This window comes from Amphibalanus amphitrite, unplaced genomic scaffold (assembly GCF_019059575.1).
Source record: "Amphibalanus amphitrite isolate SeventyFive unplaced genomic scaffold, NRLGWU_Aamphi_draft 000744F_arrow, whole genome shotgun sequence".
In the NCBI taxonomy this organism is placed as follows: Eukaryota; Metazoa; Arthropoda; class Thecostraca; order Balanomorpha; family Balanidae; genus Amphibalanus; species Amphibalanus amphitrite.
In genome coordinates this window covers 53,653-81,587 of record NW_024882238.1, presented here as the reverse complement: position 1 = coordinate 81,587, position 27,935 = coordinate 53,653, and the positions used below count along the sequence as shown (strand labels likewise).

General features: G+C 54.4%; 1 protein-coding gene across 2 annotated transcripts in view; it reads left to right on the top strand.

The window, feature by feature from the left end:
- The first annotated feature begins 1,922 nt into the window (after positions 1–1,922).
- The window catches only part of LOC122365501 (mucin-17-like), a 35,420-nt gene continuing 9,407 nt past the window's right edge, over positions 1,923–27,935 (top strand). Inside the window, exons 1-6 of one of the 2 annotated variants that reach the window (XM_043336768.1) lie at positions 1,923–2,066; positions 4,058–4,232; positions 6,511–6,649; positions 8,299–8,552; positions 21,916–26,083; positions 27,474–27,603. In XM_043336768.1, the coding sequence (XP_043192703.1) occupies positions 4,068–4,232; positions 6,511–6,649; positions 8,299–8,552; positions 21,916–26,083; positions 27,474–27,603 (4,856 nt within the window). In that variant the 5' untranslated portion in view covers positions 1,923–2,066; positions 4,058–4,067. Of the gene's footprint in view, positions 2,067–4,057; positions 4,233–6,510; positions 6,650–8,298; positions 8,553–10,393; positions 10,457–21,915; positions 26,084–27,473; positions 27,604–27,935 lie in introns of those variants that run through there. The other variant, XM_043336769.1, reaches the window with a different exon arrangement.

Below are 27,935 nucleotides of genomic sequence, written 5' to 3'. Positions count from 1 at the left end.
ATCTCCGCTGTTCCTAGCGACTTCATTTTGGAAGTGCGGCGTTTGCGGCAGATGTTGGGCGCAAATAGCATATACCTACCACCACTGCTGCAAAAAGATGTTAGTATAAGGTTTTAAAATCGTTAGATCACCGCTGACGTCACAAATTCTAAGGGGGCATCTCAATGCATTAGCCCCTTAGAATCCGAAAACTGCAAGTTTGAAATTCCATATCTCCGAACTAAAGCATTTTTTGATGTTGTGACCTGTGAGTGCCCAAACCGGTATTTGCAGGGCGCAGGCCATGGCCAGCAATTTGGCTGTCTCAACTCAAAACTAATGTTCAGGTGGGATGGTCACTTTAAGGCACAGGGGCCTCCTGTGCGGGTACAGGAACCTCCTGAGCGGCCACAGGGGCATTCTGTAGGGCACAGGGTCCTCCTGTGCGGGCAGAGGGGCCTCCTGTGTGAGCACAGGGGCCTCCTGTGCGGGCATAGGGATAAGGGTCCCCTGTGGGCAAAGGGGCCTCCTATTTGGGCAGAGGGGCCTCCTGTGCGGGAACAGGGACCTCCTGAGCGGGCACAGGGGCCTCCTAAGCGGGTACAGGGGCCTCTGTACGGACACAGGAGCCTCCTGTGTGGGCACAGGGGCCTCCTATTAAGGCACAGGGGACTCTTGTGCGGGCACAGGGGCCTCCTGAGCATTCTGTACGGACACAAAGTCCTCCTGTGCGTGCAGAGGGGCCTCCCCTGTGTGAGCACAGGGGCCTTCTGTGTGAGCACAGGGGCCTTCTGTGTGGGCACAGGGGCCTCCTGTGCGGGCATAGGGATAGGGGTCCCCTGTGGGCAAAGGGGCCTCCTCTTTGGGCAAGGGGCCTCCTGTGCGGACACAGGGGCCTCCTATTTGGGCATAAGGGCTTCCTGTGCGGGCACAGGGGCCTCCTGTGCGGGCACAGGGACCTCCTGAGCGGGCACAGGGGCATTCTGTACGGGCACAGGGTCCTCCTGTGCGGGCATAGGGGCCTCCTGTGTGAGTACAGACGCCTTCTGTGTGGGCACAGGGGCCTCCTGTGCGGGCACAGGGGCCTCCTGTGCGGGCACATGGGTCTCCTGTGGGCAAAAGGGCCTCCTGTGCGGGCATAGGGATAGGGGTCTCCTGTGGACAAAGGGGCCTCCTATTTGGGCAGAGGGGCCTCCTGTGCGGGTACAGGGACCTCCTGAGCAGACACAGAGGCCTCCTGAGCGGGCACAGGGGCCTCCTGTATGGGCACAGGGGCCTCCTATGCGGGCACAGTGGTCTCCTGTGGGCAAAGGGCCTTCTACTTGGGCAGAAGGGCCTCCTGTGCGGGCCCAGGGCCCAGGGGCCTCCTGTACGGGCACAGGGGCCTCCTATGCGGGCACAGTGGTCTCCTGTGGGCAAAGGGCCTTCTATTTGGGCAGAGGGGCCTCCTGTGCGGGCCCAGGGCCCAGGGGCCTTCTGTGAGGGCGCGGATACAGGGGCCTCCTATGCGGGCACAGGGCTCCTGTGTGACGCAAAGGCCTCTTAGATAACTTCCCACGTGTAAAAGGGCCTCCTGTATGTAGTGTAGACTTAAAGGTCAAAGGGGCCTCGAATAGTTAAGACTTTGCAGTAGGTATGCGAGTCTTCTTCGTCGGTGACGTTTCAAATTTGTCCCATATTTCAGGGGTGGCAATGCCACCCCTACCTCGCGGCAGGGGTGGCAGGCTGCCACCCCTGCCCCTATGGTGGCGCCGCCACTGGGTGGTAATGGCAAGGCGGTTCTGGTCCCGTAGGCATGGTACTCGTACTGGAACTGCCGCAATAGGACCTTGCCCAGCACTATTAGGCTTTGTACTTTACATCACTATCAGCATTAGCTCCGTTTTGACGCAGCAGAGGCGAAGTGTTGTTTGGAAGATTTGCTGTGGAGGTGGTGGCCGCGCGCCGTGTTGGTGTGTGTTGGTGTGGCCAGGATAGGGCATTCGTTCATATCAATATTGCCCTAACATTTATCATATTTTTCATAATGCACCTCTGGCAAGAAACAAGCGTCAGTTTCTCAGTCTACGTTCATTGATCTTGATAAGGTAGGTGTCTGCCTAGGCCCTAGACTGCTGTTTTTTTAGGTTACTCGAGTAAATGCTCACAAAGTCACAACTTGAACATTGACATTTTTTAAATCAGGCATTACAATGAGCAATCTCAGTAGGCGGAACTATGGTCATGAGTACCCAAATATAGGAACGTTCCCATTTTTGGGAACGGAGTTCCCAAATATGGGAACGGGCGTTCCCATTTATGAGAACGGAAGGCAATTTTTCGGCCGTTCGCCCACTAAAACTCAAAAGTGCATCACGTCTCAAAAAAGTGCACGCTGATTTAAGTATCTACTAAATCTCCATAAAGTTATCTTTAATCTGACCGTGGAACAAGGAAATTGACCGTGGAATGATATTTTTAATGATTTTTTAAAAATGACAGAATGGTGGAAATATGGGTTATACGACATTTAACATGCAATTTTAAGGAAAATGAAGCATTTTTTACATTTTAGGTCAAGTATAATAATTTTCGCCTGGTTATGAAGTTTCATTCTAGCGACACCAGATGCTGACATATGCAAGCGAACACGCGGACAGTCCCGAGGTAATATTGTTGACTTTTGGTGTCGGGGCGATCGACCGCGTGGAACGTCAGTGATTTTACCGAACTACTGTCGTAAACTCAGTTTCAGTGGTTTAAAATCATTCAGCTGTATTTTATCAGCCCTGAAAGACATATTTTATTTGGATGCTAGCTGTTAAGCGTTGTTTTACAAGCAGCGTCATGAGCGTGGTTTTTGTCTTCGGCGTTTCTAAGCATGATCGTTTGGGGGGAATTTCTCTGATATAGGTCGCTCTGTGTGGCTTATTTATAATTTTTATGCTGATTTCGATCATTCCTCGTGCCCATCCTACCAGGCCTTTTGCCACTTACACTCATTAAGAAAGGAAAAAACTAGATTTTCATTGGGACTAGGTGTTTTAAGGGGGTAACATATTCAGCGTTCCCATTTTTGGATACTTCTTGTGCTCGTCAACTCTCGGTGATTAGCAGACAGGTGCTTGACATGTCTCCACCCTCGGCGCGGACGGTGGATATAGGTATGGAAGACCTTGTTGAACATCGCTGAGCGTTGTGGATTACGTAATCCTGCAGAGGGGGGCGTGCCCGCTGCGAGATCGACGGGAATAAAAGCGCAGAAGACCGGGCGAAACATGCAACGGTCTTGCCGGAAAGGTCATCTGATGATTGTTGCGTTAACAATAATTTGCGGCGTTGGACGTGATGCTTGTTAATGAAAAGAGCCCCTGAAAGGCGTCGGTGAAATCGTTCCCAATTTTGGGTACGCCGTTCCCATAATAAGGAACGCTTGCAGCGCCAGTGTACGAGAGCGTTCCCAAATTTGGGCTCGCGGCCCGGGTGATGGACTGCTTTAGAAATAGGGGAACGATTTGAAACTACGATGGGCCTTACAATATCAAACTCTTTCCCAACAATATTGAGACAACTATCAGGCGGTTCACGATCGTTTTATATTTTTTGGACGTCATTTAACGGTTCTTTTTCTTGTTTTAAATAATGCCTACATGGCGTTCCCATATTTGGGTTTATCGTTCCCAAACATGGGAACGATAATGCGTTCCCGAAAATGGGTACGCTTGACCATAGTTCCGCCTACTGATCTATCACCAACATGACTCATTTATTGATCTGACGAATCCCACATATTTTACACTGGATCATAATGATAAGGATCATAATGATAATCTGGAAGCTGGTGGGTGCTTAATAACATAGGTTGGTAGGTACTGACAAAAACTTATTTTGATTTAGCTTGCTTGACACACTACCATGAATCAATGCTGATGCTTCATGAAAATCAGGTTAATGGGCTAATAGCCATTGCTAGCAGGCTACTGTTATGAGACGTACTTTGACTTATTTGGTTATATCAGCTGGCGGCTGCCGGCTGGCTTATGGCTTATAATGGCTGCCACTAGGCACTAACTAGTGTGTTCTGTTTTCTCCTTTTCAGCCTTGCACCAATGTCGTCAGAGGCTGTCACAGGTGGAGCAGTGGCAGATGCCTCAGTTTTCTCTGTCTCTGATCGGGTGGTGTGGCTGGGCAGCCTGGGCACTCGTCTGGGCACCGTCCGCTGGTTGGGCGAGCTGCCCCAGCTGCGCTCTGGCACCACTGTTGGCATAGAACTGGTAAGTCTTGAATAAGAGGCCCTCATCTGCCCTAGCATGCAATGTTTTGAGATTGGGGATTGGTACCTTGTACTGCCTTAAAATGAGAAGTCACTGTTCAGCCTGTCAGCTTTTTCCTAAATTTAATCTGAATCAGCCCTTTGGATGGAAAGATTCTCAGGGCAGTGACTCTGCCCCTGACTCTGACTCTGTGACACTCTGCTCCTACTGAGTAGAGTGAGTGTGTTGCTTTGGTCTCACCCTCTACCCTTCTCTCACACCATTCCTGGTGTATGAAAAAATTTAGAGTCTTAAGTTTAATGTGTGCTCATAGCCACAGACGACAAGTCCCCTTCACTGACTTTGGTTGGCTACGACCTGTCACCAACCGCAATCATACCGGTGATGAGCCTAAGAAACATCGAGCGCTTCGAACCCCGGACTTTCATAACCGGGAGAGATGCTCTCACCATGCGGAGTTCAGCGTTCTACAGACTGAGCTGCAGGACCGGCAGTACCTTACACCCTTTGGTTTTCCTCTCTAGTTCAGTCGCAGGGCTGAGCAAACACCCTTGCTCAGGGCACTGGTTAGTAAACAATGCACTTAAGGTCAGTTTTCTCTAACTCTGTCACCTGGGTGACTATGGGGGAGGGTAGGTGCCTGGGTCGCCGGGGAGGGGGCGGGATGCAGTCTGCAGGTCGGTCGGCGCCCCACTTGGCCCGCCGGCCCGGCCGCCAGACACTGTTTGTTTATGTTCGGTACATCCATCATCCCGGCTGGAGACCGCCGTGAAACCACCGAAACCGACACGAAGTTATTCACTGAAATCGACACCGAAATAGTCACTGAAACTGGTACAGAATTATTCACTGAAATCGACACCGAAATATCCAACGAACTCGACACATGATTATTTACCGAAACCGACATTGAAATATCCATTGAAAACCGACACATAATTATTCACTGAAATCGACTCAGAAATATCCATGGAAAACGACATATAATTATTCACTTGATGATGAAATATGATGCTGATGCTGAAATATCAACCGAAACTGACTCAACTTTTGCTGGTGGCGACAAAAACCTCAGCCAACGAAAACCAGTGAACCAAGTTGAAATAGCAACGGAAAGCGACAAGAATATTGACGGAAATCATTTCTGGAATGTTTACTGAACCCCACACTGAAATACCCACTGAAATACGTCACCAAATTGATCGTAGGGATCGGAAAAAGGTAATCCTACAAAAGCAGGCGCTGAAATTTCCACTCAAACCGACCCTAAAATCCATCGTAGCGGAAACGGAAATATTCGCTGTAGTCTGAAACTGCTTTAGTCGACATCTATCCAAGCCCTATTGAAATCAAGACCCTAAAACATTGATTTAAATTATATTGGCAGTAGCCAGGTCGAGGGCTGGGGAATGGGGAGTGCAAATGACCAAGGTAACCTTATTGATGATACTGACCACCCTCGTAGTACACTGTGCCCGATAGATATCAGCGCACCATTACGAGATCTTCCGTAACGTTGTCCAGAACCGCCAGCCCACGATGTAATGCTGAAGCTCAGTACCGAGGAACGTAATTAACGGGGTGTTAATGGGCGCGCTGATGACTGCCGTGTCAGCCGGCCGTGGTGCCATCAGTCCTCTCCACAGCGTCATCAGTCCTCTCCGCAGTGCCATCTGTCACTTTCCGTCGTGCAGAGCGCGAGGAGGGATGACGGTGCGTCTCAGGCTCGTTACGTCGTGTGTAGCTGGGTTGTTATTTCAGTCGCCGTCGATTTGTGGATGCTATTTGATGCTCGCGCATGATTCATGACTGCGTGGTAGCGTGTGTTACTATTGGCGACACCACTGGGGGAGGGTTGGAGATGCTGACAAATTAATTGCATATGGTTGACTGTGGCGTGTGAGAGTCGCATGGCCGCGTGCTTTTTTAGTAAGTCGTGTTTGTTTGATTGTTTGCCCGTAACGTTGTATTCTTTGGCCGGGTGTAAGGCATTCCGATCAGTAGTACCCCACTCTCACTCAGCGGTTCTGTTTGACGTGCTTATTTGTCTAGTCGCTATTGTCGGCGCCTGTCGCTGAAGGACTCTGATCCGCGCTGCTACGAGTGCTATTTGATCTGAACACACTCGAAGCCCGGAAGGTAAAACTGCAGTTCATACTATCAATTCTTTAGTGAGAGCACCGACCCACTGTTTTGCACTAGTTAGCCTCACATGTGCATTGGAGATATATCCGTACTGCAATGTAAGTCTTATCTCCCGTGCCCTCTGCCTCGCCAGGACTACGAGCTACCGCGCGGTGGAACGGACGGGTGGCACGAGGGCCGATTTCTGTTCCGAGCGCGCGCCAAACATGGCCAGCTGGTGTCACCCCAGGAGTTGGTCCTGGAGCACCGCTACTTTGGAAAGCCCGACCCAGGTGAGAGCCGCGAGAGCGGTCCAGTTGGGGATAGGTGGAAATGGCACGGGGATGCTTTGATGTGTGATTATGTTGAAATGGAACGAATCTGGCTTGTGTGAATGCCCCTCTGTGAGCGGTAAGCCAGTGATCGTTTGTAGTTTTGGGGTGGGATCGGCTTCCCTGGTGTGATCCGACTTTGTGGGATGTTTCGTTATATTCGAGTGGTGTTGCAACCAATCGTTCGACCTGAATGAAGCGCACCTGTCCGTGTAACCCAACCCGACTGAACTCGTAGCCACGTGCGGAAACTGTCCCGATGACGCAGGCACCCTGGGTCGGGGTTTATTAATCGACTCCTCGCGGACCGACTCCGGGCTTAGGGCGCCGCTGTGCCGACTCCTGGGGATGCACGCTGCCGCGGCGGCGGCTGACCGCCCTCCTGGCAGGGCGCGCAGACCGGCTACGGTGCCAAGTTAGCTCTGCGGCCGATCCGGACGGTTAGATCTCAGTCTGGGTACTGGGCAGGGACACAGTGCGACTTGGCAACGGTACATAGATCGCAGACCCGTGAGGTCATGGTCGCCACTTAACTGCTGATCTCGCTAAGCGTTGTCCTCCATAACTCGTTTTCCGTCGTTGGGTTAAGTTTCACTATATCGGCATTTGCATTTTCATAGATACATTCTCTACTTGCCACAAATATTGAAATTAGTATTTGACTGCGATCTCATCCCATTAGCCGCGCTATTATCGACACTTACCCATTTTATTCTGCCTTGCACGGAATCCCCAGTCACTAACCACACTAAGACCCAACCCGTCAGTCAGAGACCCCACATCAACCCTCCCCACCCACTTTCCCTCATCCACTGACGTCCCGTCGCCCCACTGAATAACGACACCTCCCCCGGATGCTGTTGATCACCGTCTCCAGACGCGTGCTGGCGTCTCCGGCGGCATCCGCCGTGACTGGGTCTGGCGCCCGGGTCCGACCCCACGGCGCCAGTGCAGCGGTTCCAGCTCGCCAAATGACCTGTGACCGTTCCCCCCGAGCCGTGACCGTCCGTCTCTGGTCACCACCGCCCCCCGCCCCCGCCGCCCAGTAACCGTGCGTCAGTTGGCCCGCCTCCAGTGCTCAATGAACGCATTTGTCATCCTGCTGACGGCACAGGTCAGGTGGGTGGGCCTGTCGGCACCCGGGGGCTGGTCTTTGTGTCATCGGACGCGTGGTGGTCGGGCGGAGCACAGGTGCGCCAGTTCAGAGCGCGTGTGATGCGTGTGTGAATCAGTGCGGTGCGTAGGCACTAGGCAGTGTGTGAGAGAAGTGTTAGTCGGTGGTGGTGCTGCCGTGCTAGGCTCTCCAGGCTGAATGACTGAAAAAGACCATGACAGGGCCAGTGTCGCTGCTGGTACCCCTGGCGGGTGATAGTGTGGTGAACCTGAACCTGCAGTATTGTGACCATGCCGACTGATGCGGCTCCAGCAAGTCCATCCGACTGACTAGCGAGTACCTCATGCCACATCCATCGACCCCGCCGCTACAATGGGTGTCCCGTGGTCATCCTGCCTGTACTCTCCCCCTCCACCCTCCCTCGACCCATCGCTACAACCGTCCGCCCCACCGCCTGACAGTCCCGTGCGTCCCGCCCGCCCCGCTCGCCGGACAGCCGCCTCGGAGCAGCCACAGCCTCCGGTTCCGGTGCCTGGACCAAATCTCACTGCCCGGGATCTCATTGAGGATGCCATGGCGCGGGTGGCGGCCGAGCAGCGGGTGCTACGGGACCGCGGAAGGCGACCGGAGGAGACTGGCGAGGTGCTGGTGGGGGAGGGAGCCGGCCCGGCGGCGTATGGAGCGCCGCTGACCATGCTGGAGCCCCCCTGGAGAGTGGCTGCCGCCCAGGCCGCCGCGAGGGGACACAAGGTGAGAGGAAGGGAGGAGGGAGTGCTGCTGATGTGTAGAGGATCGGGATGGTAGGGTGGACTTGGTTTGAAAGCATGGTTTGCTGTGCCGGTTTTTTGTGACGAATGGTGAATGATTTTGTCGGTGCAGTTTTTTGCATCTTTCCGTGCTGGCGTAGTCTTAGTTGCACCAAAAGTCATCTAGCGAAGTACAGATTTGCTTGCAACATTCCAAAGTTGTTGATTTCTGGTTTGATTATGTAAATAGGTCCTGAATAGTTCCGAAACCGATGCACAAAGTTCGCTTCACAGGCGATTACAACGCTCGGAAAGTGATTGCACCGATGAAACACCGCTGTGTGCCCCCGTGCTTTGTTAATCAATATTTATGTTTGTGTTGTAATGGTCAAAGCGTGGTTTATGAATCCACGTTCGCCGGTCATCTGTGCTGCAGTGTGAAATACCGCTGCTTGCCAGACACGGGAAGGTCATGGCACCAGCTCAAGCACCGGCCTCCATTAACTAATGAATAGAAGGCGTTTGATGTCAAATGGATCGTTAGCTTTGATAGTATGTCATTCGCTTCTACTTTGATTTACTTTAAAGTCCGCTTCCAAAATAGACTGAATACATGGGAAGTCGAATGACGTGAATCGAAGTTCGTTGAATGAAGCTTAATTTTTCCGACTGTGAATGGTCTGATAATGGACTCGGGCATGAATTATTTAAGTTGGTTTTTGCGTATTTATGTCAAATTCCACATCCAGGAGTAGCTCTCATCGTTGGTGTTCCGTGCTAAGTGTTAGATGTGATTTCGCTATTAGTTCCAGAGCAGCCTTATGTATCTTGCTAAAATGTCGATTTCTTATTTGCGACCGGCTAACTGTGTGGTGTGCTCCTAGAAAAAAGAACTGAATCTCTAGAAGTATCGCAGGCGATTCTAAATCCCGCGTGATTGATCTCTGGCTGTCGGCTCCCGCCAAAATGATGGGTGAACCCCGACTTGAAAGGGCCGGACGTTTCAGTCATAACGAACGCAGCTTTAGCGCAAATATTATCGCAGCAGCCAGGTCTATGCGCCACCTAAGATGACTTTATTAATAGCACAACCTGCCTTTGGCTACTGATCAAGTTTCCTTTTTTAGCTCGCATCAGATGGCCCCTGGTCTTGTATAGTCTAAACTCTAGAATAAAAGTTTTAAAATTGCAGCTAAATCATTGTTACTGCTATCGCATGCGTTTTTCAACCTTGTCGTGACAAAACGGTGGCGAATGGGTAAAATCTTACTGTTTGCTGTTTGTTTTGTTGGGTTAGGCCCTTTCGGTCTGACAAGACCATTGCAGAGCCGGAAGGATGATAGGAATTAGAGGGAGACATTGGTCTGGGCAGGCACCCTAGTGAGTCGCCGGGGCTGAGCCCGTCCAGAGGACAGGCCACCCAGCCCCAAGGTACTCTCTGCATCCGGCTAGCTCCAAGGGAGCAGCCCGCATGGGATAAAGTTGCCTGTCCAGCCCGGAGGGGGTTGCGGCGTGGAGGAGAAGGATTTCTGTATCTTGAGGATAGAAGCACGGAACGGTCCCTTTTACAGCTATCGCATGCGTTTTTCAACCTTGTGGCAAAACATTGTAAGAACTAAGATGTAATATTTTTCACTTTGAGTGTGATCTTATGCTATGGCAATGCTAATTTTGATTCGTACTGCTTGCTCTCCCACCAATCGGCTGAGTGTGACGCTACTGTCGTGTCTGTTTGAGTTTTACTAGCGTCGTCCGAACGGTTTGCTGAGTGATTTCCCTCTAACCACGCACCGTTTGAGTGTGTGGTGTGTGAGACTAACATTACTAACCCGCTCCGTCCTCAGCGGGCCGAGTGCTGCTGGTGGCACCAGCGCCACCTGCCGGTGACCTGAGGAAACTCAGCTGGTGGTGAGTACCGCGAGATGCCGATCTTATCACTCACTTATTTGTTTATTGCTTTCCGAGTGCAAGTGCTTTTCTGTGCCTTCACTGTTTCGCGCTGTAATGCTTTGTACGTCAGTATGCGTTTCTGATACAGGCGTTGAAGCGATTGGACGGTGATAGTGATTTTCAGTCGTATACGATGTGAGTGTACAGTGTAACCTTGTGCGTCTCGAACTGTTTGTTTTCGTGCCTTCACCTGAATCTGAGCCAGCTGTGTGTGTCTGGTCTGATCGGGAGGGACGTTGGTAGGACTGTGATGTGGTGGGCTGGGGTACACTGCAACGTTCGATGGAGTAGAACCGGTGTTTTTTGTTGTTGGGTGTTTGCGGTCGAATGTGTGATGAATGCGGTCTACCGCCTGTCACTTGACACCCCATACGACCCCCCGTGTTATTGTCATCGGTTCGCACCACAGGTCGTACAGCTTCGGCCCCTGATTATCGCAGACTAGGACGCATACCCTCCTAGTATCGTCATTAGTGTTGCTGTCTGGAGAGCTAGTGACAGCTGCTGCCCGGCTACATCGAGTCAGAGCACTGGGACTGGTGGGGAGTGAGAGGTCGCCCCGCCCCGGGTAGGGTGCACTCGCAGCCCACAGGTGTTCGAGGCGTGGCGTGCGACGGGGCGGGGAAAAGGGGTGGGGAGCGGTCGGCAGACACCGGGGGCTGGGTGTGAGTGTGACGACTACGAGGCTAAGGAAAGAGTGAAGGAGGCGTAGACGCAAAACTGGTGAAGTCTGGTCGAAGAGCCGGTGGAATTATGCGGTGAGTTTTGTGAACATCCAAGGGTGTAGTGAGGTCACAGATGGGGGAGCGGGGATCTTCAGCCGTAGGTGGTGAGTCAGTTTCGAACATCAGTAAATGTAGTTTATGCTGAATATGCTGCTGAGCTGTTCTACGAGTATGCCGGCCTCTAGTGATCTTCAGGCTAGTGAGCGTGACGTACGAAGTGACGCAAAGAGTGGGGAGTGTTGGGAGTGTTAAGTGAGTGGCCGTTGGTCCAGCGGCTCTGCTCTGTCATTTCACCTTACACTAACAGCCCATATTCGGTGCGGGGGGTGTCGCGCCGCGCGGGTGGTAGGTATGACGTTTGGGGCATGGAGGTCGGAGGAAGACGACTTGTTTCCGCCCGCTTTACTTTCGTGCTTTGTTAATCTTTACTTGCTGCCCCACAGTGTCCCAAAACTTGCCAGTTTTGGGTGGGAAGTGACATCCAAATGAAATCAATTTCCCCTTTCATCTCCAATTTTCCAGAACAGTTTTTCACTCCTAATTTTACCAATAAAGAGCACTTGCACGTACATTTGCTGGCTAGCTTTAACCTACCTCCATTATCCATATTACATTGAATCATCTTATAATGCAGCTCCCACATTCTCTAACATTCACCAAAAAAACTGATGATCCCTGTTTCAACTTTTTGTGCCTTTCTTACTCGCGATTTTCCACTTTCAGCCCTCTCTGCAGTGCGGAGTATCTCCCTCCGACACCCAAGCCCAAATAAAATTTTGGGACACTGCTGCCCCATGTCGCTAGGCCCTAAGGGCTTTTTGATGGTTCGGTTTTATTACCATATACTGGTAGTTTGGTGAAGTTTTGATTTGTTGAAGTTGTACTTCGTTCATTCCTTGTGGGCTGCCGCGGTAGCGGTTACTGCTGTTGCTATCCACTCTGTTTACCCATGGAAGCATTCGAGGAATGCGGACAATGTTTAGTATCCGCTCCTAACACCGTTTCCGCGGATTCCGCGCGCTGGTGTTGTTTGTTTGGACGTTGTAAAAGCGACAAACACGGGCCAAGCATCCCCCTCCGGTTCCGCTGTTACGTGACGTCACAGTGATCGCATAGGATCATCAAAGTCCACGTCTGGTCTTCGATTTTCAAGGCTGTCTGTCATTAGGTTGCTTTTACATCACCAATATGCTTGGTCACTTGGCAATGATTATGCGCGTGATAGGTTATGCTATGACGGGCAATTGCTTTCCTCTTGTACCTGGTGGTTCTGCTTTTCATTTCGTCATGAACATATGTCTAGCCGGGTCTGCTGAGTTCACGTTGAGGTCTATTTGGCTCCCATCTGACGTAACCGTTATTTGGGTTCGCGGTTAGCCACCCACCTGCATTCGACACGCGTGGTGATTTATGATGTCAACAGCAGAAGAGCTGTTTTGATTTGTGGCCACCCCCACCGCGTGGTTTCAGCAAACACATCTCGTAGACAGAAGCAGCAACTGCTACAACGCTAATGTAAGCTTTATTTGGTTTGATTTAAATGGTTGAATCTGGACACATTTATGTCTTTGACCATGCTTTGACAAATGGTAAGTCGTCGTTATTCACGAAAATCGTAGACTGTTCTTCTCAGTGACAAACCACCGAAGCATTTCCTATCGATTTAGACAATGCCTACATAATCCATTACACACGGCTGCTTTGCTCTCGGGGTGAATCGTAAAGCGGAGAAATGGCGAGTTTTCGCGCGATGCTCGGTTTGTATTGTCATATTCGTTTATCGTTGTTCGTTTTTCGTTGTTATTCAGATGCTTAGTTTCGTATCGGAGCCTGGGTAATGATCTCCTGCGATGCTCCTCTGCTACATAATTATGTGCCAAGCAAGGTCGATCTGAAAAAGTTGACATTGAACTCAGAAATCGGTGCCTTTACAAGAGCCGCACGTAGCTGGAATATGGAGTCAAAAACATAGGGGCGTGTGCGATGTGGACTGGAAAAGTCTTCGCGTGATTTGGGGCGATAAAAACCATGTTTGCTACACAAAGAACAGAGAACGTTGTGTTTAGCCAAACGCGTCTCTGTTTCACCGGCATATTTCGTTCTTGTTTAAAGTTTTTAATCTTTGCGCGAAAGTCATTTATTGTCGTAAGACTGTCTTCACCATGCAGTGAGCAAGCAACCAGTGGGGTGCCAGTTTCACACTATTTTTAGTCCGCTATCTGACATCATTGGATCCAAAGCGGTTTTACTGATGACGTGAGCTGACCAATCCACTGGAGCACCTCAGCCCCACCGGCGCAGAAATGTCGGATCGTAAATATTAGCCCGAGCTTTAGTTCAATTACTGCTCGAATCTTGGCTCCTGACCAAACCACAAGTGGTAAATTAAGACTGTGGTCGATAAATGAAGACACATCTAACTCACCAGGCTTCACAGCGCTGCCATTTTGAGGGTGATTCATAAATCCCGGCGGGTTGGGTGTCACAGTATATTGACCCAAAATTATCACCCCATCTAAGCGGTTACAGCTTATAACTTCATGTTTGACAGCAGTTGAGGTAAATTATAACTGGGGTGTCGTAGCGTGGGAGGTGTCTACTTGCCATGCCTTTCGTCATGATATTATCAGACCTCAAATGCAGCACTTATGATCGATACGAATGAACTTTTATCTTCGCCTCTCTGTCTTTGACTGCTCCACTAACTATTGCTACAAGCTCGCTCAGCGTCGTTCTCTCGTTTTCTCTCTTCTCATCGTCGTCTCTCAGCTCTCGAAGAGCCCGTCCGGCGGCTCGCTGGTATCACGGTTGGGCTCCACCTCCAGCTCACCACCGTCACCGACAGAGTGCCGTATCCTCTCCTCCACAGCCTCCACGTCTGCGTTCACGTGACGCGCGAGCCACGTGGTGGCGTCGAGCAGCGCTGAACCCATGGATAGGGTGTAGTGATCCCTCTCAGGCACCTCTCCGTGAGTGTCGTTAGCACCTTCGTCGCCAGCGGCAGCGGTGTCGTACCGATCAGGAGTGACGTACTGGAGAGTGATGTCGTACTCATCGAGTAGCGTTTTGAGTCGTTTTTTGAGCTTGTGTCGCGCTGTCAGTTGCCCCGGCTCGGCGAGCTGTGTCAGCTCGGTGGTTTGTCGGAGCTGGGAGAGTCGGTACGGCGATAGCTCCTCGAGTAGAGGACAGTCGGCGAACACGGTAGCAGAGAGACCGTCGTCGGCCCAGCGGCCGGCCCAGTGGCGCACGCCGGCGGTTATGTTGGCCGCGCTGACGGCTGTGGGGTCTGGGTGTAGCGCCAGCGGCGGCGGCAGGTCACGGCGATAGTACCGACACAGAGCGGTGTCCAGATCGAGCCAGACACCGGCGGCACCCCGCTCTGACACGGCCAGCGCGCAGAGCACGTCCGCGGAGAGCAGGCCGCCGGCGGACGGCCCGCAGCACCGGCACAGGCTCTCGCAGCTGTGAACGTGGGGGGGGGGGGGGGGGGCGAGGGTGGTGTCATACACCGGAACGGGGGAGAATGTTGGTGTCATACACCGGCTCTCACAGCTGTGAACGGGGAGAAGGTGGTGTCATAGACCGGGACGGGAGAGAAGGGTGATGTCATACACCGGCTCTCACAGCTGTGAACGGGGAGAAGGGCGGTGTCATACACCGGCTCCCACAGCTGTGGAGGGGGGAGAAGGTTGGTGTCAATGTGGAGACACGTCAAACTGGCTGAAGGCAATGGTGTCAGACACTGGCTGTCACAATTATGAACGGAGCATCCTACACTGGCCAGGCTCGCACAGCTGTGAGTGGGAAGGGGTGATGTCACTTTGGCGACATCGTGCCAGACCTCATAGCTGAAAAGGACGTGGTGTCAGACTGACAGCGAGGAGGGTCTTGTGTCTGTCACTGGCCTATGAAGACCAGGGCAATGGTTGAGTCAAGCCTAGCCTGGTGAATGTATTTACTTTGAACTTCAATAGTTTCCCAGCGGTATCGGGTTACTCTATTGCTTTAAAGTTAAGCGCAACAATAATAGAGAGAATCAAACAATCAACATTCACCTCTGTCACTGAAATCCCTCTGATCCCATTAATCTTTTCACCCGGTCTTAGATCATCTTTGATCAGCGAAGTCAGTGTCCAAGGACCGGCACGCCCTTTGAAGCGGCACCGGACAGACTGTTGAGGTCACTCGAGGTCTTTGACCGAATCAGCCACAGCTCAGCACAGTCTTGGCGAGATAAACTTTCAGAGGAAGCTGAGTAAGGCCGACCTGACTCAAATGAGACCTACTCTGACTCATTGGTAGCTGAATGCAGCCTACTCTCACTCAATACCGGCCTCAGCACCTGCTGACTCTGACTCAGTTGCTATTGAGTGAGTCCTACTATTCCACAGAGGAGTTTGGTCGGCCCAGTGACTTACTTGCCCAGTGTTGCGGCTGAGAGGCGGCGGCTGTGGCCGCGCCGAATCTGAAGGACAACGACCGGGCTCTCCTCTGGCTTGAACTCTTGTCGCCTCAGCTGGTTATCCAAAGGCGTTGGGCGGTTCCAGGCATCTCCGACATCGGGGAGGAGACAGCCACAGAGCTGTTATCGCTGCGCCGATGTTTGACGATCAAGTTGATGATGGTGACGAAAATCACAGGAGCTGATGAGAAGGATGACTAATGAACCATCCTTCCCACGCGTAACACCAGCAAGCCTGCTTTCGGAGACTCCTCTTTGTAGCACTGTCAGAGCTGTAACAGCCTCAACAGAAGCTCAACGCCCCACTGCGCAGTGGTGGCACACCTCGCACACTGACGGCTCGGCAGTGTCAAACCCGTGCGACATACGTGACCGCCACGGGCGACGAACGTGACAACCCGGCTCGTGACGTGACGAGGGGGGGGGGGGGGCGAAAACAGCCATCGAGAGCCGTGTGTCACAGCCGTCATTCACATTCGCACCCTGTCCAGTACTAACCGGATATAATGTGACTGGGGGGACGTGACGGGTTGGAGGGTGTTTGGTGACGATGTGATAGGGCGGTATTTGGCAGTGCATATGTGACAGATAGTATTGTGACGTGACAAAGAGCATGTGGGTACTGGGTTGCATGTATGTATCCGGCATACATGGCCGTTTGTTCAGACGGAAACTGACAAGTGGCATGTCAGATTGGTGAGTGGTAGATATTTTTAGTTTTAGTTTGGAGGGGATTGGATGCTCCGTTTAGTTGCATTAAGCTTTTCTTGAGCTCCAATGTATTTCGTAGAACGGTATGAATCACATGAGCAATTTGTCCTGGCCAAAGTGCTCTTCACGAATGTTTGAACCATTGGCTAAGTGGACACTTTACACAACCGTTCTGTTTTATCTCTCTGTCGCTAGAACAAATGGTCAGGTAGAATTTACTGCTGGAAACAGGCCAATTCAAACTGCTTACATTACGTCTCCTTGCAAAGTACTCTTTGGGCACAATGAATCAGTGCGGCTGGTACCGAGTCAAAACAGCCCCAGTTCCTGACTCACTGACTCACTGTGGGTGGTGTCGTGATACCTGAGTCACTCGATTTCCGTCCTACTGCGTGAAGTAACTGAGTCGGTGTTCCACAAGAGAGTGGTGGTGCAGCTTTTTGTGCTGGTTGCTGTTAAACTGTTATAGAATAATGATGATAAAATACTGCGGCCTACTTTCGAGTCTCTTGGACGGTTGGTTTGTTTCTTGTATCTCGCATTGGCCACACACACTACATCGGCGCTTCACGTGGAATAGGACCACGTCGCCACGTGCTCCTCCCAAGAACGAGTTCACTGCCGGCCCGGGGTCGGCCTGGGTCACTCGGTCTCTCGCCACGTGTCTCTATACTTCCATCGTCATCGAGCCGAGAGCTCCCTCGGCACCTGTGCGTCGGCTGTGTGTGGTCGCGGCTCTAATTTCCGACACCTTTCTTCGCCCGGCCGCACCGGAGGCAAATGTTAGTGAGAGACCACTCGGCGCGGCGGGGAGGGCTGGCGGTGGGCCATGTAGTACCCCGCTCTCAGACCCCCCCAGGCCCCCCTCGCCAGCTGATCGACGGAGGGGGCGTGGTAGGGTGACCTGAGGTGAACGATGACACGGGACCAGGTGTCTGAGCCTGAGGTCAAGTGCCGGACAGACTTTGGAGGTCAGCGAATAGTAGGTAATTTTTGAATAACGATCATGGTAACAAAAAGATACCTAAACATTTTTAAGCTTTGCTCTAGTTATCAATGTCTAAGCATTCGTCATTCATTTCAATTTATTATATCTGTCATATTTTTATCACCATACTGTGTTCAAAATGCACGCTGCTGACCCGGCTGACCAAAATAGCCACCAGTCGACCGCCAGCGATATTTCTGACCGGTCGGCTACCACCTCTCACCTCAGCCGAGGCTGTTTGACAGCGATCGGCCGCTCCACCGCGGTCAGCTGACGGTATGATGGATCGGAGGGGGTTGTTCGACCACCCGCTTCCTACAGGGAGGGGTTTAGGGGGTCCCGTCATCGGTGACTGGGTCGTGGCTATTTCTGCCTTTACGGAGCTGGTTGCTTGGATATAGCCCTATATCATCCCCTGGGATGTGTGCACTCGGGGTTAGAGCATAGATGTGCTGGGTAAGTGCGACTTCACACCAGATGGACGGCGACATGTTTGCTTTCGTTTTACCTGAACTGTAGCAGAGACGTTATTTTCCATAAAAGTATCATTGGTTATATCTTAGTAGTCAGCAATCGACCCTGACCATCAGATCTGGCAGCTGCTGAGGTTTTACCCTGGACGGCTCATGCAGCGTGCTGGCATTGTTGGATATTCTTTTCACCCCTACGGTTGTCGCTCTGTCGCTTGGTGGCGCTGGCAGCTGCACCTCCGGCATTGGCTCGAGAGACGGGTGCTGCTGCCCAGCGGTAGGTGACGGAACTATGGAACCGTCGGGAGTCGCTACGATTTGAGACAGCCCGTTAGGGTTGCCGTTCCGGGCCCAAACCATAGCATAATCACTTTCTTGATGAAACGTCGACTTGTTTTTCACTTTTCACTATCATGGTGGCCTAAACGTTCCATCGCAATTTTATGGATTATCTCTTTGTTGTAAGTGTAAAGAACCGTGCGGTTTGGTGAGTGGTGGGTTATTTCCTGGCCTTGTAATTATGTTTAGAATATGTATTTTATTGGTCTGCGTCTGACCCGTCTCCCATCCATCCATCTATCCGCGCCGTTTCCAACCTCCGAGGCCTTATATTCACGCGCTGGCTGGCCACCTGACTAATTGCCCGGGGCATTTAACGGTGGCCATCTTAGCGCGCCCGGTGCCAACGGCTGATGGGTCAGTGGTGCTCTGGTATTTGGTCAGACCCCCCCCCCCCCCAGGGGAGGTGGCTGCCTGAAGAATGGTGCGTGTCCGACTGTCACCCCTCCCTCCCTCCCCGCCTCTCCTGGCGCGCTCGCCTCTCTGTGCTCTGGTCAGTGACACTGCGGTCTCTAAATCGCTCCCTGCCCCCCCCCCCCCCTCCCCCCGGCCGATTGCCTGCCACTGAACAGTGAGCACCAACTGACACAGCTGCGTGCACCCGGGGCCGGGCCCGGCCCGGATCCAATTCCGAACGGTGTATTTCGGTATCAACTGACCACGATACGTAAACGATTAACCGACGGACCCGCCGCCGCCGAAGACGTCGGGCGTTTGGCCAGGTCGGGGTCCGCTTGGGGTATGAAGTCTCGAAACTGACAGCGATACGTAAACGATTAACTTGGACCCGCCGTCGTCGGGCGTTTGGCCCGGTCAGCGTCCGCTCGAAGTGTGAGGTCTCGAAGATGTGACAGCGATGTACTCGCCTATCGTTTGTCATGTCGATAAAGGTGATTTGGTGACCGCTCACTCGGAGTGTGTGACTTATGGGGCGTGTCATTGGCAGAGGACACGCCCACTGCGTCGGTATGACACGCCCTCCGCGCTGATATGACAGACGCACGGAGGTGAGGTGTTTCAGACGGCCTCTCCCGGTAGGCGGCGAGGTGGGAGGGCCCGTCACTCACGTCTGGTCCGAGCTTCTGGTGGATGGCTCAACTACAAATAGATATGCTGATAGTGGCGTGGAGACTGTCAATGTGATTTGTGCTGCCAAAGACTACTCTGCCTAACGTTTATTATAGAATAGGCTATGGCGCCATTAGCTGGGGGTTATAAACTTGGCTCACATTGACGGCAGTTCCGGTTGCTGCCTGACTGCCACTCATTTTATCATTCTAACCCTGATTCTCGAAGTCTTAGAACACCTCCAGCTTGTGAAGCTGCGAAAGGAGCGTGTATCTCAAACACTTTTTATCTCTGTTTTCTTGTTCTTTGTTTTGGTCTTGTTTATACCGACGGGTGTGACTAAGAGAGATCCGCTTGGCCTGACCTTTGCGAACAGAGCGGAAACTTCTCGCACCACGTCCCTGTTCTAGATTCCATCACAGCGCGGGCTCACGGACGCGCGCCTTGTCTCGTTCTACATCCACCTCTGGTCATTAACCCTATTAGTGGCAGGGGGGGGGGTGTTTTTATCCACCCCTCAGTTTTTCGGGAATATCTCCGAAACCGCTGAAGCTACGATGCTGAAATTTTCTGACTTTTCCTAAAACTAAATTGGGCACATTCCCTGAAAATTTCAAGTTCATAACTTTACCAGGGGCGGCTCCAGAGCACTGGGAATTGGGGGGTCCTATTCGTGAAGCGAGTCATTTGGGCGAAGATCACGATGCTGCACCAGTTTTACGAACAGTGAATGAAAGGTATTATGTGATAACATATACAGTTATTGTGCATCCTCTTTTGACACGTTTTTGCTATAATAGGCGGATCCAGGCGTCCAAAAAGGGGGGTTATGTTTTACCTCCCAACATAGGTGCCCTGACACCGCCTATGCATGACCAATACAATTGTAGTCGTTCTCTCATAAGAAAATTGTAACATAACAAGACCATTACCACCCTTTTTAGAAACAGTACCAACAAAAACCTTATTTACTATACTTTTTGTGTACCCCCAATCTCAATGATCTGTATCCGCCTATGATTTTTGAAAATGCATATTTTTAGGATCCATGTGAATTCCTGGTTCATTCTCTATCGATCGGCAAAAGTTGCGTTAAGATTGGTTCAGAAACCTGGCCGTGATAAACAGTCTAAAATGTATCTGCAATTTGCCCGTTTTTACCCCCCTCTACCCCCCCCCCCCTATTGACATTTTTTAATTTTTATTTTTTAGAAATGTAGATCACGTTGAGCGAAATTGAATGCCTTTTGAATTTTGAAAATCGGCCCGTTAGATCTCGAGATATCAAGGGGGGGTCGTAAACAGCCCCCCCCTGCCACTAATAGGGGGTAGCCAGGAGCCTGCCACTAATAGGGTTAAATGTCGCTGACTGCGCGACCAGTCGGGTCCTCTCAGTCTTTAGGCGGGGGCGGCTGGCTTTGTGTCGGGTCCGGGCGGGGGCGGGGGCGGTTCCGTTCTGTTTATATCGTTGGCGGGCGTCGGTCGGGGCGGCGGGCCAGTCACTGTGGGCTCTCACTTTGCCAGGGACTGGCGAAGTGAGACCGGGTCTGGTGCGCCGTGGTGTGTCGGGCTGGACTGAGATGGGCTGTGCTGGAGAAGATGTGCTGTGGAAGGTTGGTGGACAGAGACAATGTGCTAAGCACTGTGTTGAATTGTACGTGGTTGCAGGCTTGTGCCCATGATCTCTTGGCTAGGTCGAAAGTGTTCCGTATTTCTAAGGTTTCGGTTACGTCTAGATGATGTGATCATAGCGTTACCCACTCAAATGTGTTCCGAGTTGAAGCCCTTGGTCCGTCATGATTGCGTCCTCCCTTTGTGATCCTCTGTGCCTCCCCTGATCCCACTATCATCTGTGACGAGCGTGCACCTCCGGTTGGCGCTGCCATCAGCTGGTTCCCCGCCGCCACCGGCGACATCACCCTCTGAATTAACTGCGCCTCCGCGCCGGACGAGGCTGCCAAAGGCCGTGCCAAGAGTGTAAAATAGATGCCACTGGTCGCGCCCGCGCCGGACCACGTCCCAGTAGTCTCGGGTCGTCTGGCCGCTAGTACCCGTCACCGATGACCTCAGAGTGACCTAAGGTCACTGTCGGGGTCGCTAGGTCATCCCTGACCAGATAGGCGTCGAATCGCGCGCGCAGCAGCTGGAGTCGCTCCAAGCAAAACACGCTGGGAGCGCGGGCGACAGAAATAACGCGCTGTCAGCGGCGGCGACGGCCGTGTCCCGACGAGCGGCCGCGTCGGTCGCGCGGCGCACCTCCCTTCCTGACCTCTGGGTCATCGGGCTCCGGCCGCTCGCGTCCGTCAGTCGGTCGAGCGCTGCTGGCGAGGCTGTCTGTGTCTGTGGTTCAGCTGTGTGACGATTGGAAGGGTGGGAGATGCTGTGAGGCTGTTGCGAGCGGAGTAGAGAGGTGGGTGACAGGACTGTTGTTGTTTGGGGATAAAGATTTGGGGATATTGACAGCTACCAGGCTGAGGTGATGTTTGTTTTGTGTTTTGTGCTGAGGCCTGTTTTAGTTATCTGTGGCTGTGAGGAGTATGGTGTTCTAGATTTTATGTTGAAGTCTGTTTGGTAATCGCTAGAAAAATTGAGAAGTCGTGAAGTGTTTTTGGTGTCGCCGATCTTTTCCTAATAATGGCTTTTCTTCTCCGCAGAGCAATGTCGGCCCGGCACGCGGCAGACGCGAGACCAAGTCCAAATCCAAGTCTCCGGCGCGCACCCAGCGAGTGAAGAGCCCTCCGCGGAGTGGTGGCACCGCCAGTCCGCCGGCCATGCCTCCGGGCGGTCTCAGACTGGGCTCCCCGGGGCCCGGCGGCGACCCGGGCTCCCAGCGTGGCCTGTTCTCGCTGCTGCGTCTGTTCCGGCGGCGTCGCTCGCTGTCGGCCGAACGGCGCCGAGCTGTCACCGGCTCACCGCCGCCGAGCCGGCCTGCACGGGCCTCCAGTGAGGACCGCACTCTCAGCTACCGGCCGCGCAAGAGGGCCGCGCCGCCGCCGCCGGTCGGCAGCCAGCAGCAGCCCGGTCGGCCGGCGCGGACCGGCACGGCGCGACGCGGGGCCGCCGCTGATCGGACCCGACCAGCGCCCTCCGATCAGGTGCGCCATGTGCGCGGGAAGCGGCGTGCTCCGCCACCGCCGGCCGCCGGGCAGTTCTGTAGTCTACAGCCGCCGGGCCGTGCCGAGCCGCCGACACCAACCGCGCGGAGTCTGGACCGAACCACCAGCCGACAAACGGACACCCTGGTCCTGGAGGGAGGTGTCTTGCGACCTCGGACTCGTACTCCAGAGGAAACCAGGGGCTCAGCACTACCGTCGGACTCAGCGCAGCAGTCTGCCGCCGAGCGGACCCCAGAGCCGACTCCCCGCGCGGGGACCCTATCACGCCTCTCGGTGGCCGCCGGTCCTCGGCTTTGGTACAAACGGAAGAAACCCGAAGAGAGCAAACCCTCGGACGCCCGCGAGCGGCGCGGCCGCAGGGACCGGCGCAGTCGCAGTGAGCGTGCCGCCGAGCCGGACGGAGAGCTGGACTGGCTGGCGGACATGGTGTACGCTCGAAGCAGCGCGGCGCCGCCGGAGGGTACGGTGGAGAGGCGACTGCAGGTCCTCCGCCACCTTGCTGACCAGGAGGAGCGCTCAGAGCCGTCCCCACCGCCTCCGGCACCGGCTCCGGCTCCAGCTCCGGCTCCGGCTCCGGCTCCGGCCTCCTCCCTGACGCCCGCATCAGCCGAGTCTCCGCTCCAGCGTACGGGATCGTCCACCAAACCCACCGAGCCACCCAAAAGCGACCCTGAGCCGCCACAGCCGCCGCTCCCGGCCAAGAACCGCAGTCCTTTGAGAAGTCTGTTCGGCCGCGATCGCTCGCCGAAACAGTCCTCATCTCGTGGTGACCCGGCCGCCGCCCGGCCGCGGTTCTCAATGTTAGCAAACATCAGTGCACTGGATCGTGAGGCGGCCCAGCTGATTGAAGGGCGGGCTGATCAGTCGGCTACTCTGCCGTCACACTCGCACCTGGGCGGCGCTCTAGGCGGAGTGGACGATGATTATGGTGCACAAGGAGACGATGGGACGCTGGTGGCGAGTGGGAAATCTCACGCCGAAATGGAGCGTGAGAAACGTGAGACGTGTCAGACGATAGCGATGCTGGTTAGGGAGAAGTTTGAGGAGAAGGGAGAGGAGACAGAGACTGAGAAGTGCTCAGCGTCGGCAAGTGTGGGATCTCCGAAAGGATCGGCGCTGGAAAGGGGAGCCGCTGGGGGTGTCAAATCGAGCTCGCCGGAGGTAGCGAAGCAGGGATTGAAGACGGAGAGAAGTAGGGTCTCGTGTGGTGCGTCGAGTGCAACATCGGGTTTCAGTGATAAGACAAAGAAAAGTGATGAAACTAAGACAAACAATGCAAAGGTGCAGAATGTTTCTAGCCCTGTATCACTGCGCTCTGATTCTGCAGCTCAGAAAAACAACAGTGTTACTCAGTCCCCAAAACAAGCAGCTCCGCCGTCGAATGTCTCTCGAGGCAAAATGGTGCGTCAAGAAAGCTACCCCGCCGACAGAAACCCATTCGACGAAGGGCCTCAACCGAGCGGGAATCCCTTTGAAGACGCGGACGAGCCCGTGCCCAGGTCGAAACAGCACGGCGTTTATGACAACGTCGTGCTGGCACCGGTCCAGTCGACCAACCCGTTTGACGAGGATGAGTACCCGGACACGATGAACCCGTTCGCAGATGATGTGGACGCAGAGACTGAGCCGGCGGCGGCGGCGGCTGAGTTTGCTCCGTCCGCGCCGCGGCATGAGGACAGTGCCGAGAGGTGTGTCAAACCAAGTCAGCCACCAGTGAAGGAAGAGGAAATGGTAAAGACCACTCAGCCGGTGGCATCCAGTGAACGTGCAAAGTCTGACTCTCCTCAAGAGGCTCGCCGAGTGGACCCCGAGCCGCCAGAGCCCGCCCCTCGGCTCAGTATGCGTCAGGGAAGTGTTTCTACCCAGGAAACCTCCCGTCCAGTGCCGACCTCGGCTGGGTCGGCGACTCCACAGCGAGACGGAGACATCCCAACTCTGGTGCGCGACCTGAACCAGTTTCTGGACACTACCATGCAGACTCTCAGCTCTCCGGGCGCCCAGAGGCGGCAGGCGGCGCTGGCCCGTGCGGAGGCGGCCTCTGTGCCCTCTGCCGGCTGGTCATGCAGCCGGTGCACCCTCATCAACCGAGCGGTGCTCTCAGCCTGTCAGGCTTGTGGCTCGCGGCGGCCCGGCGCGCCCGACTGGAGTGCCGAAATGCAGCGCTACTTTGGCGGCAGTCCGCCGCAGCCGACACCTCGAAAGGAGAGTCTGGGTGTCGTACAGGGTGGCGTGGCGCACCGTTTGGGTACGTTCCCTGGTCAGGGTTCTCTGGGTACACGGTCTCTGAGTCGGGATAGCGCCTCGCCTCGTCGACCAATGCCTGCTCGTGGTGATCACCGCAGCCTGGAGCTGGGTGATGATACGATGAACGCCTGGGGTAGCGGTGGGAGGCAGACGGTGGAGAAAGAGGAGGGTAACAAACGGCGCACGGCGAACGGACCTGTGACCCTGGCCGGGAGTGTATTCGGATCGGCAGGAGCCGCGACAAAGGATCGTCAGGAAGCTACTAGTCGCAGAGCGGAACCGAAAGAATCGCTCACCGCCGCCGACCGGCGCAGTTTCTTCAGCGATTCTCGGGGTTCAGGGCCCAATCAGAGAGAAACTCAGCCTGAACGAGCCGAGCCGGCCGTCAAGAAACGCCCTAATCTACCATCGACGTTTGTGGCTCAGTTACTGCAGCGGGAGGCATCTCAGGCAACACCGTCTGCCCCGTCAACATCAACAGAGTCTGCCTCCCGCCCGTCAACGAGTGATGAGCCAGACATGGATGAGGTGCGCCGCGCTCGGCTGGCGTTCTTCGCTCAGCGGCAGGCGGCACGCGGCTCGCAGGAGCAGCAGGCCGCGGCGCCGACGCCCTCAGGAGAGGACAGTCACCGGTCCAGCTCAGCGTCGCTCTCTGCTGATCCCACGGACGCTGACGATGCTGACGATGAATCAGAGTCAGACTCGACATCGATGTCCGGTCATCTCCGTCCCTCTGAGTCGCGGTCTTCGAATGTGGCTCCTGCTGCTGCTGCGATCTCCACTCCGCCGACCGCCGGTCCGGCCACTCCTGCCCCGGCGCCATCTGCGCCGCCTCTGGGTACTCTAGGACGCGCCTACAGCGCTGCTGAACCTTCACTCCCAGCCATCAAGGAAGCCTCTCCTTCTGACTATCTAGAGGAGACTCGTGGCGCGGCGCCGCCGCTCACTGTACACGAGTATGAAGACGTGGAGGTCGCCCCGCGTCCCTGGAAGCTCTCTCCGGCTGAGAAGGCTCGCCGCCGGCCGGCTGGTAAGCCACAGTGGCGTGGCGACTCACTTATTGTGCCGGACGGTCGCGGAGGCCGCGTGCGCTGTGTGGTGGAGCGGGACTCGACTGCCCCTCAGTTTGTGATAAGAGATGGTGTGTTGTACAGTCAGCTACCTACTCCGGCAGCGGTAGAGAGCCGTGCGCTACCGCCGCGAGACGCCGTTGCTCCGGCACCGGCGCCCCCTTCGACAGATTCGGCGCCCGCACCGGAGCAACAAAAAGAGAAGACAACGACGGCGACTACGGCGGCAACGGCGGCAGCGGGCGCAGAAGAGGAAGCAGTAGACCCGGCCGGCGCTACCTGCAACGGTCCAACCAGCTCGGCTCCCCTCCCCACAGATGTCAGCACTGCCGCGGACAGCGGCGGCGGCGGTGGCGCTGCCGACCGTCCAGAGCGTCTGGAGCCCGACCAAGGTTAGTGAGAGGGCGCTTTTAGAGCAGGTATATTTATCTGGGCGCCGTGCCGGGTCTCTCGCGAGCGGAGGTGGCCGTGGCAGGGTGACTGGCGCACGCGGGTGACCCTCTCTCGGGTGTGGAGGTTTGGGTGACGTGAGCGGGCCAGCCGGGGTGGTTCGGGGCCCATGTGGTGACGCGAGGGGTCAGGCCGGCGCCAGTGACGCAGATACCCAGTGGGTCGACGGGTCGCGCGGCAGGGCGGGTGGTGCTGTGAGGTGGTCGGTGAGAGGCTGTGATCATGAGGAGCTCCCGGGTGTTGCACGTTGTGGACAACATTGGCCGAGGTTTGTTATTGTGTTTTGATTAACCTCTTGTCGATGTAGCGTACCCCGCAGAACTCGCACCACTAACTGTGCACCTTTTGTGTTCATGCCTTTTTTCTGTGGTGCTTACATTAATTTGAACGTTTTCTCCTTGCGGATGCATTATCATTTTCGAGTTATTGGTCTGTCTGTGCCAGTTTTAGCTCCCACATGCTAAGTGTGAACCGTGCGAACAGTCCATATTTGAACTTGTCCTGATTGCCCACTTCGCCTAGTGGCCCACTTATTTCCAAGATATTGCTTGTTTAGATGTCCACGTTTTCCTCACTTTGACCCCATACCTCGCACGTGGCGTTGCTCTACCGCCCTAGCCGCGCTGTTCTGTCTCGTCTATCCTATCGGGAACGCTCTCGTCCAATGTCTTTCCCCGGTGAGCCTCGCGTTTGGTGCGGCGCTGTCGAAACCCGACCGAGTTGGCAGGGCTCGTGGCCGAGAGCTTGGCTGACGTGTCGCCCCTGGGTGGGGCGCGGAATAGGGCACTGGGCCAGCCGGCCGCTGCCGCCACCGCCACCGCCGCCCGGTGTGTCGGTGTCGGCATTTCGGTGGTATGTGGTGTGTTTACCTCCCACTGAGATGGCTTCGCTGAGGGAGGGTAAACTGAGAGTGAGGCTCGTGTACCATCCGCCCCGCCATGCCGGGTCCGGGCGTGGTGGACCTCGCTGGTGATTCAAGCTCTTTCACGGGGTATGATAGACACATGGCAACATAGGACGTAGCATGACACAATTGGCCTTGCGGATTTCGGTGAAATTGAATTTGTTGCATTACACTTGACTGGCTGTTCTCCTGTTGGCCTTTTTAGTAAGATCCTGTGTTGGCTCTTCCGCAATCAATGCCTATTTATTCGTTATCTGTTTTAGGCCAATTCCTAATCTGCGTCGCTTATAACCAGTCAGAAGTTCATCGGTTACCCTGGTCCTTACTATGACCTTCTATGACGTGACCAAGCAATATGGCCTTCCCTGACCCACAGGCTCCCTGGATCTGACCTGACCTAATCTGACCTGACCTGACCTGGCCTACAGGCTGCTCGGACCTGATGCTGGAGCTACAGCGCGCCATCGACTGTGGTCAGCACAGGGAGGCAGCGGCGCTGGCCCGCCGGCTGGCGGCTCTGAAGGCAGAGAAAAGCCGACTGGCCAGCACAGTTATAACGTGAGTGACATCTTAAAAGAGACAGAGGAAGGGGGAGGGAGAGAGAGAGAGTGAGAGCGCGTGAGGGAGAGAGGGTGGGGGAGAAAGAGAGGCAGATAGGGAGGGAAAAGAGAGAGGAGAGAACGAGGAGGGAGCTAGTATAGGAAGTCTTATTGGTTAATTTTCCCGAGGACAGCTGAGAACGTTTTAGACCGCATCAGCTGCCGTCCCAATGTGACCGCGTGATGTTAATCGTGTGCTCGTTGGCACGGTGTCGGGAAAGCGCACAGTTAGGGTCTTGTCGCCTGCTATTTTCCGTGACCTACTTCAGCGCTGCACTGCTTCGGTGATAA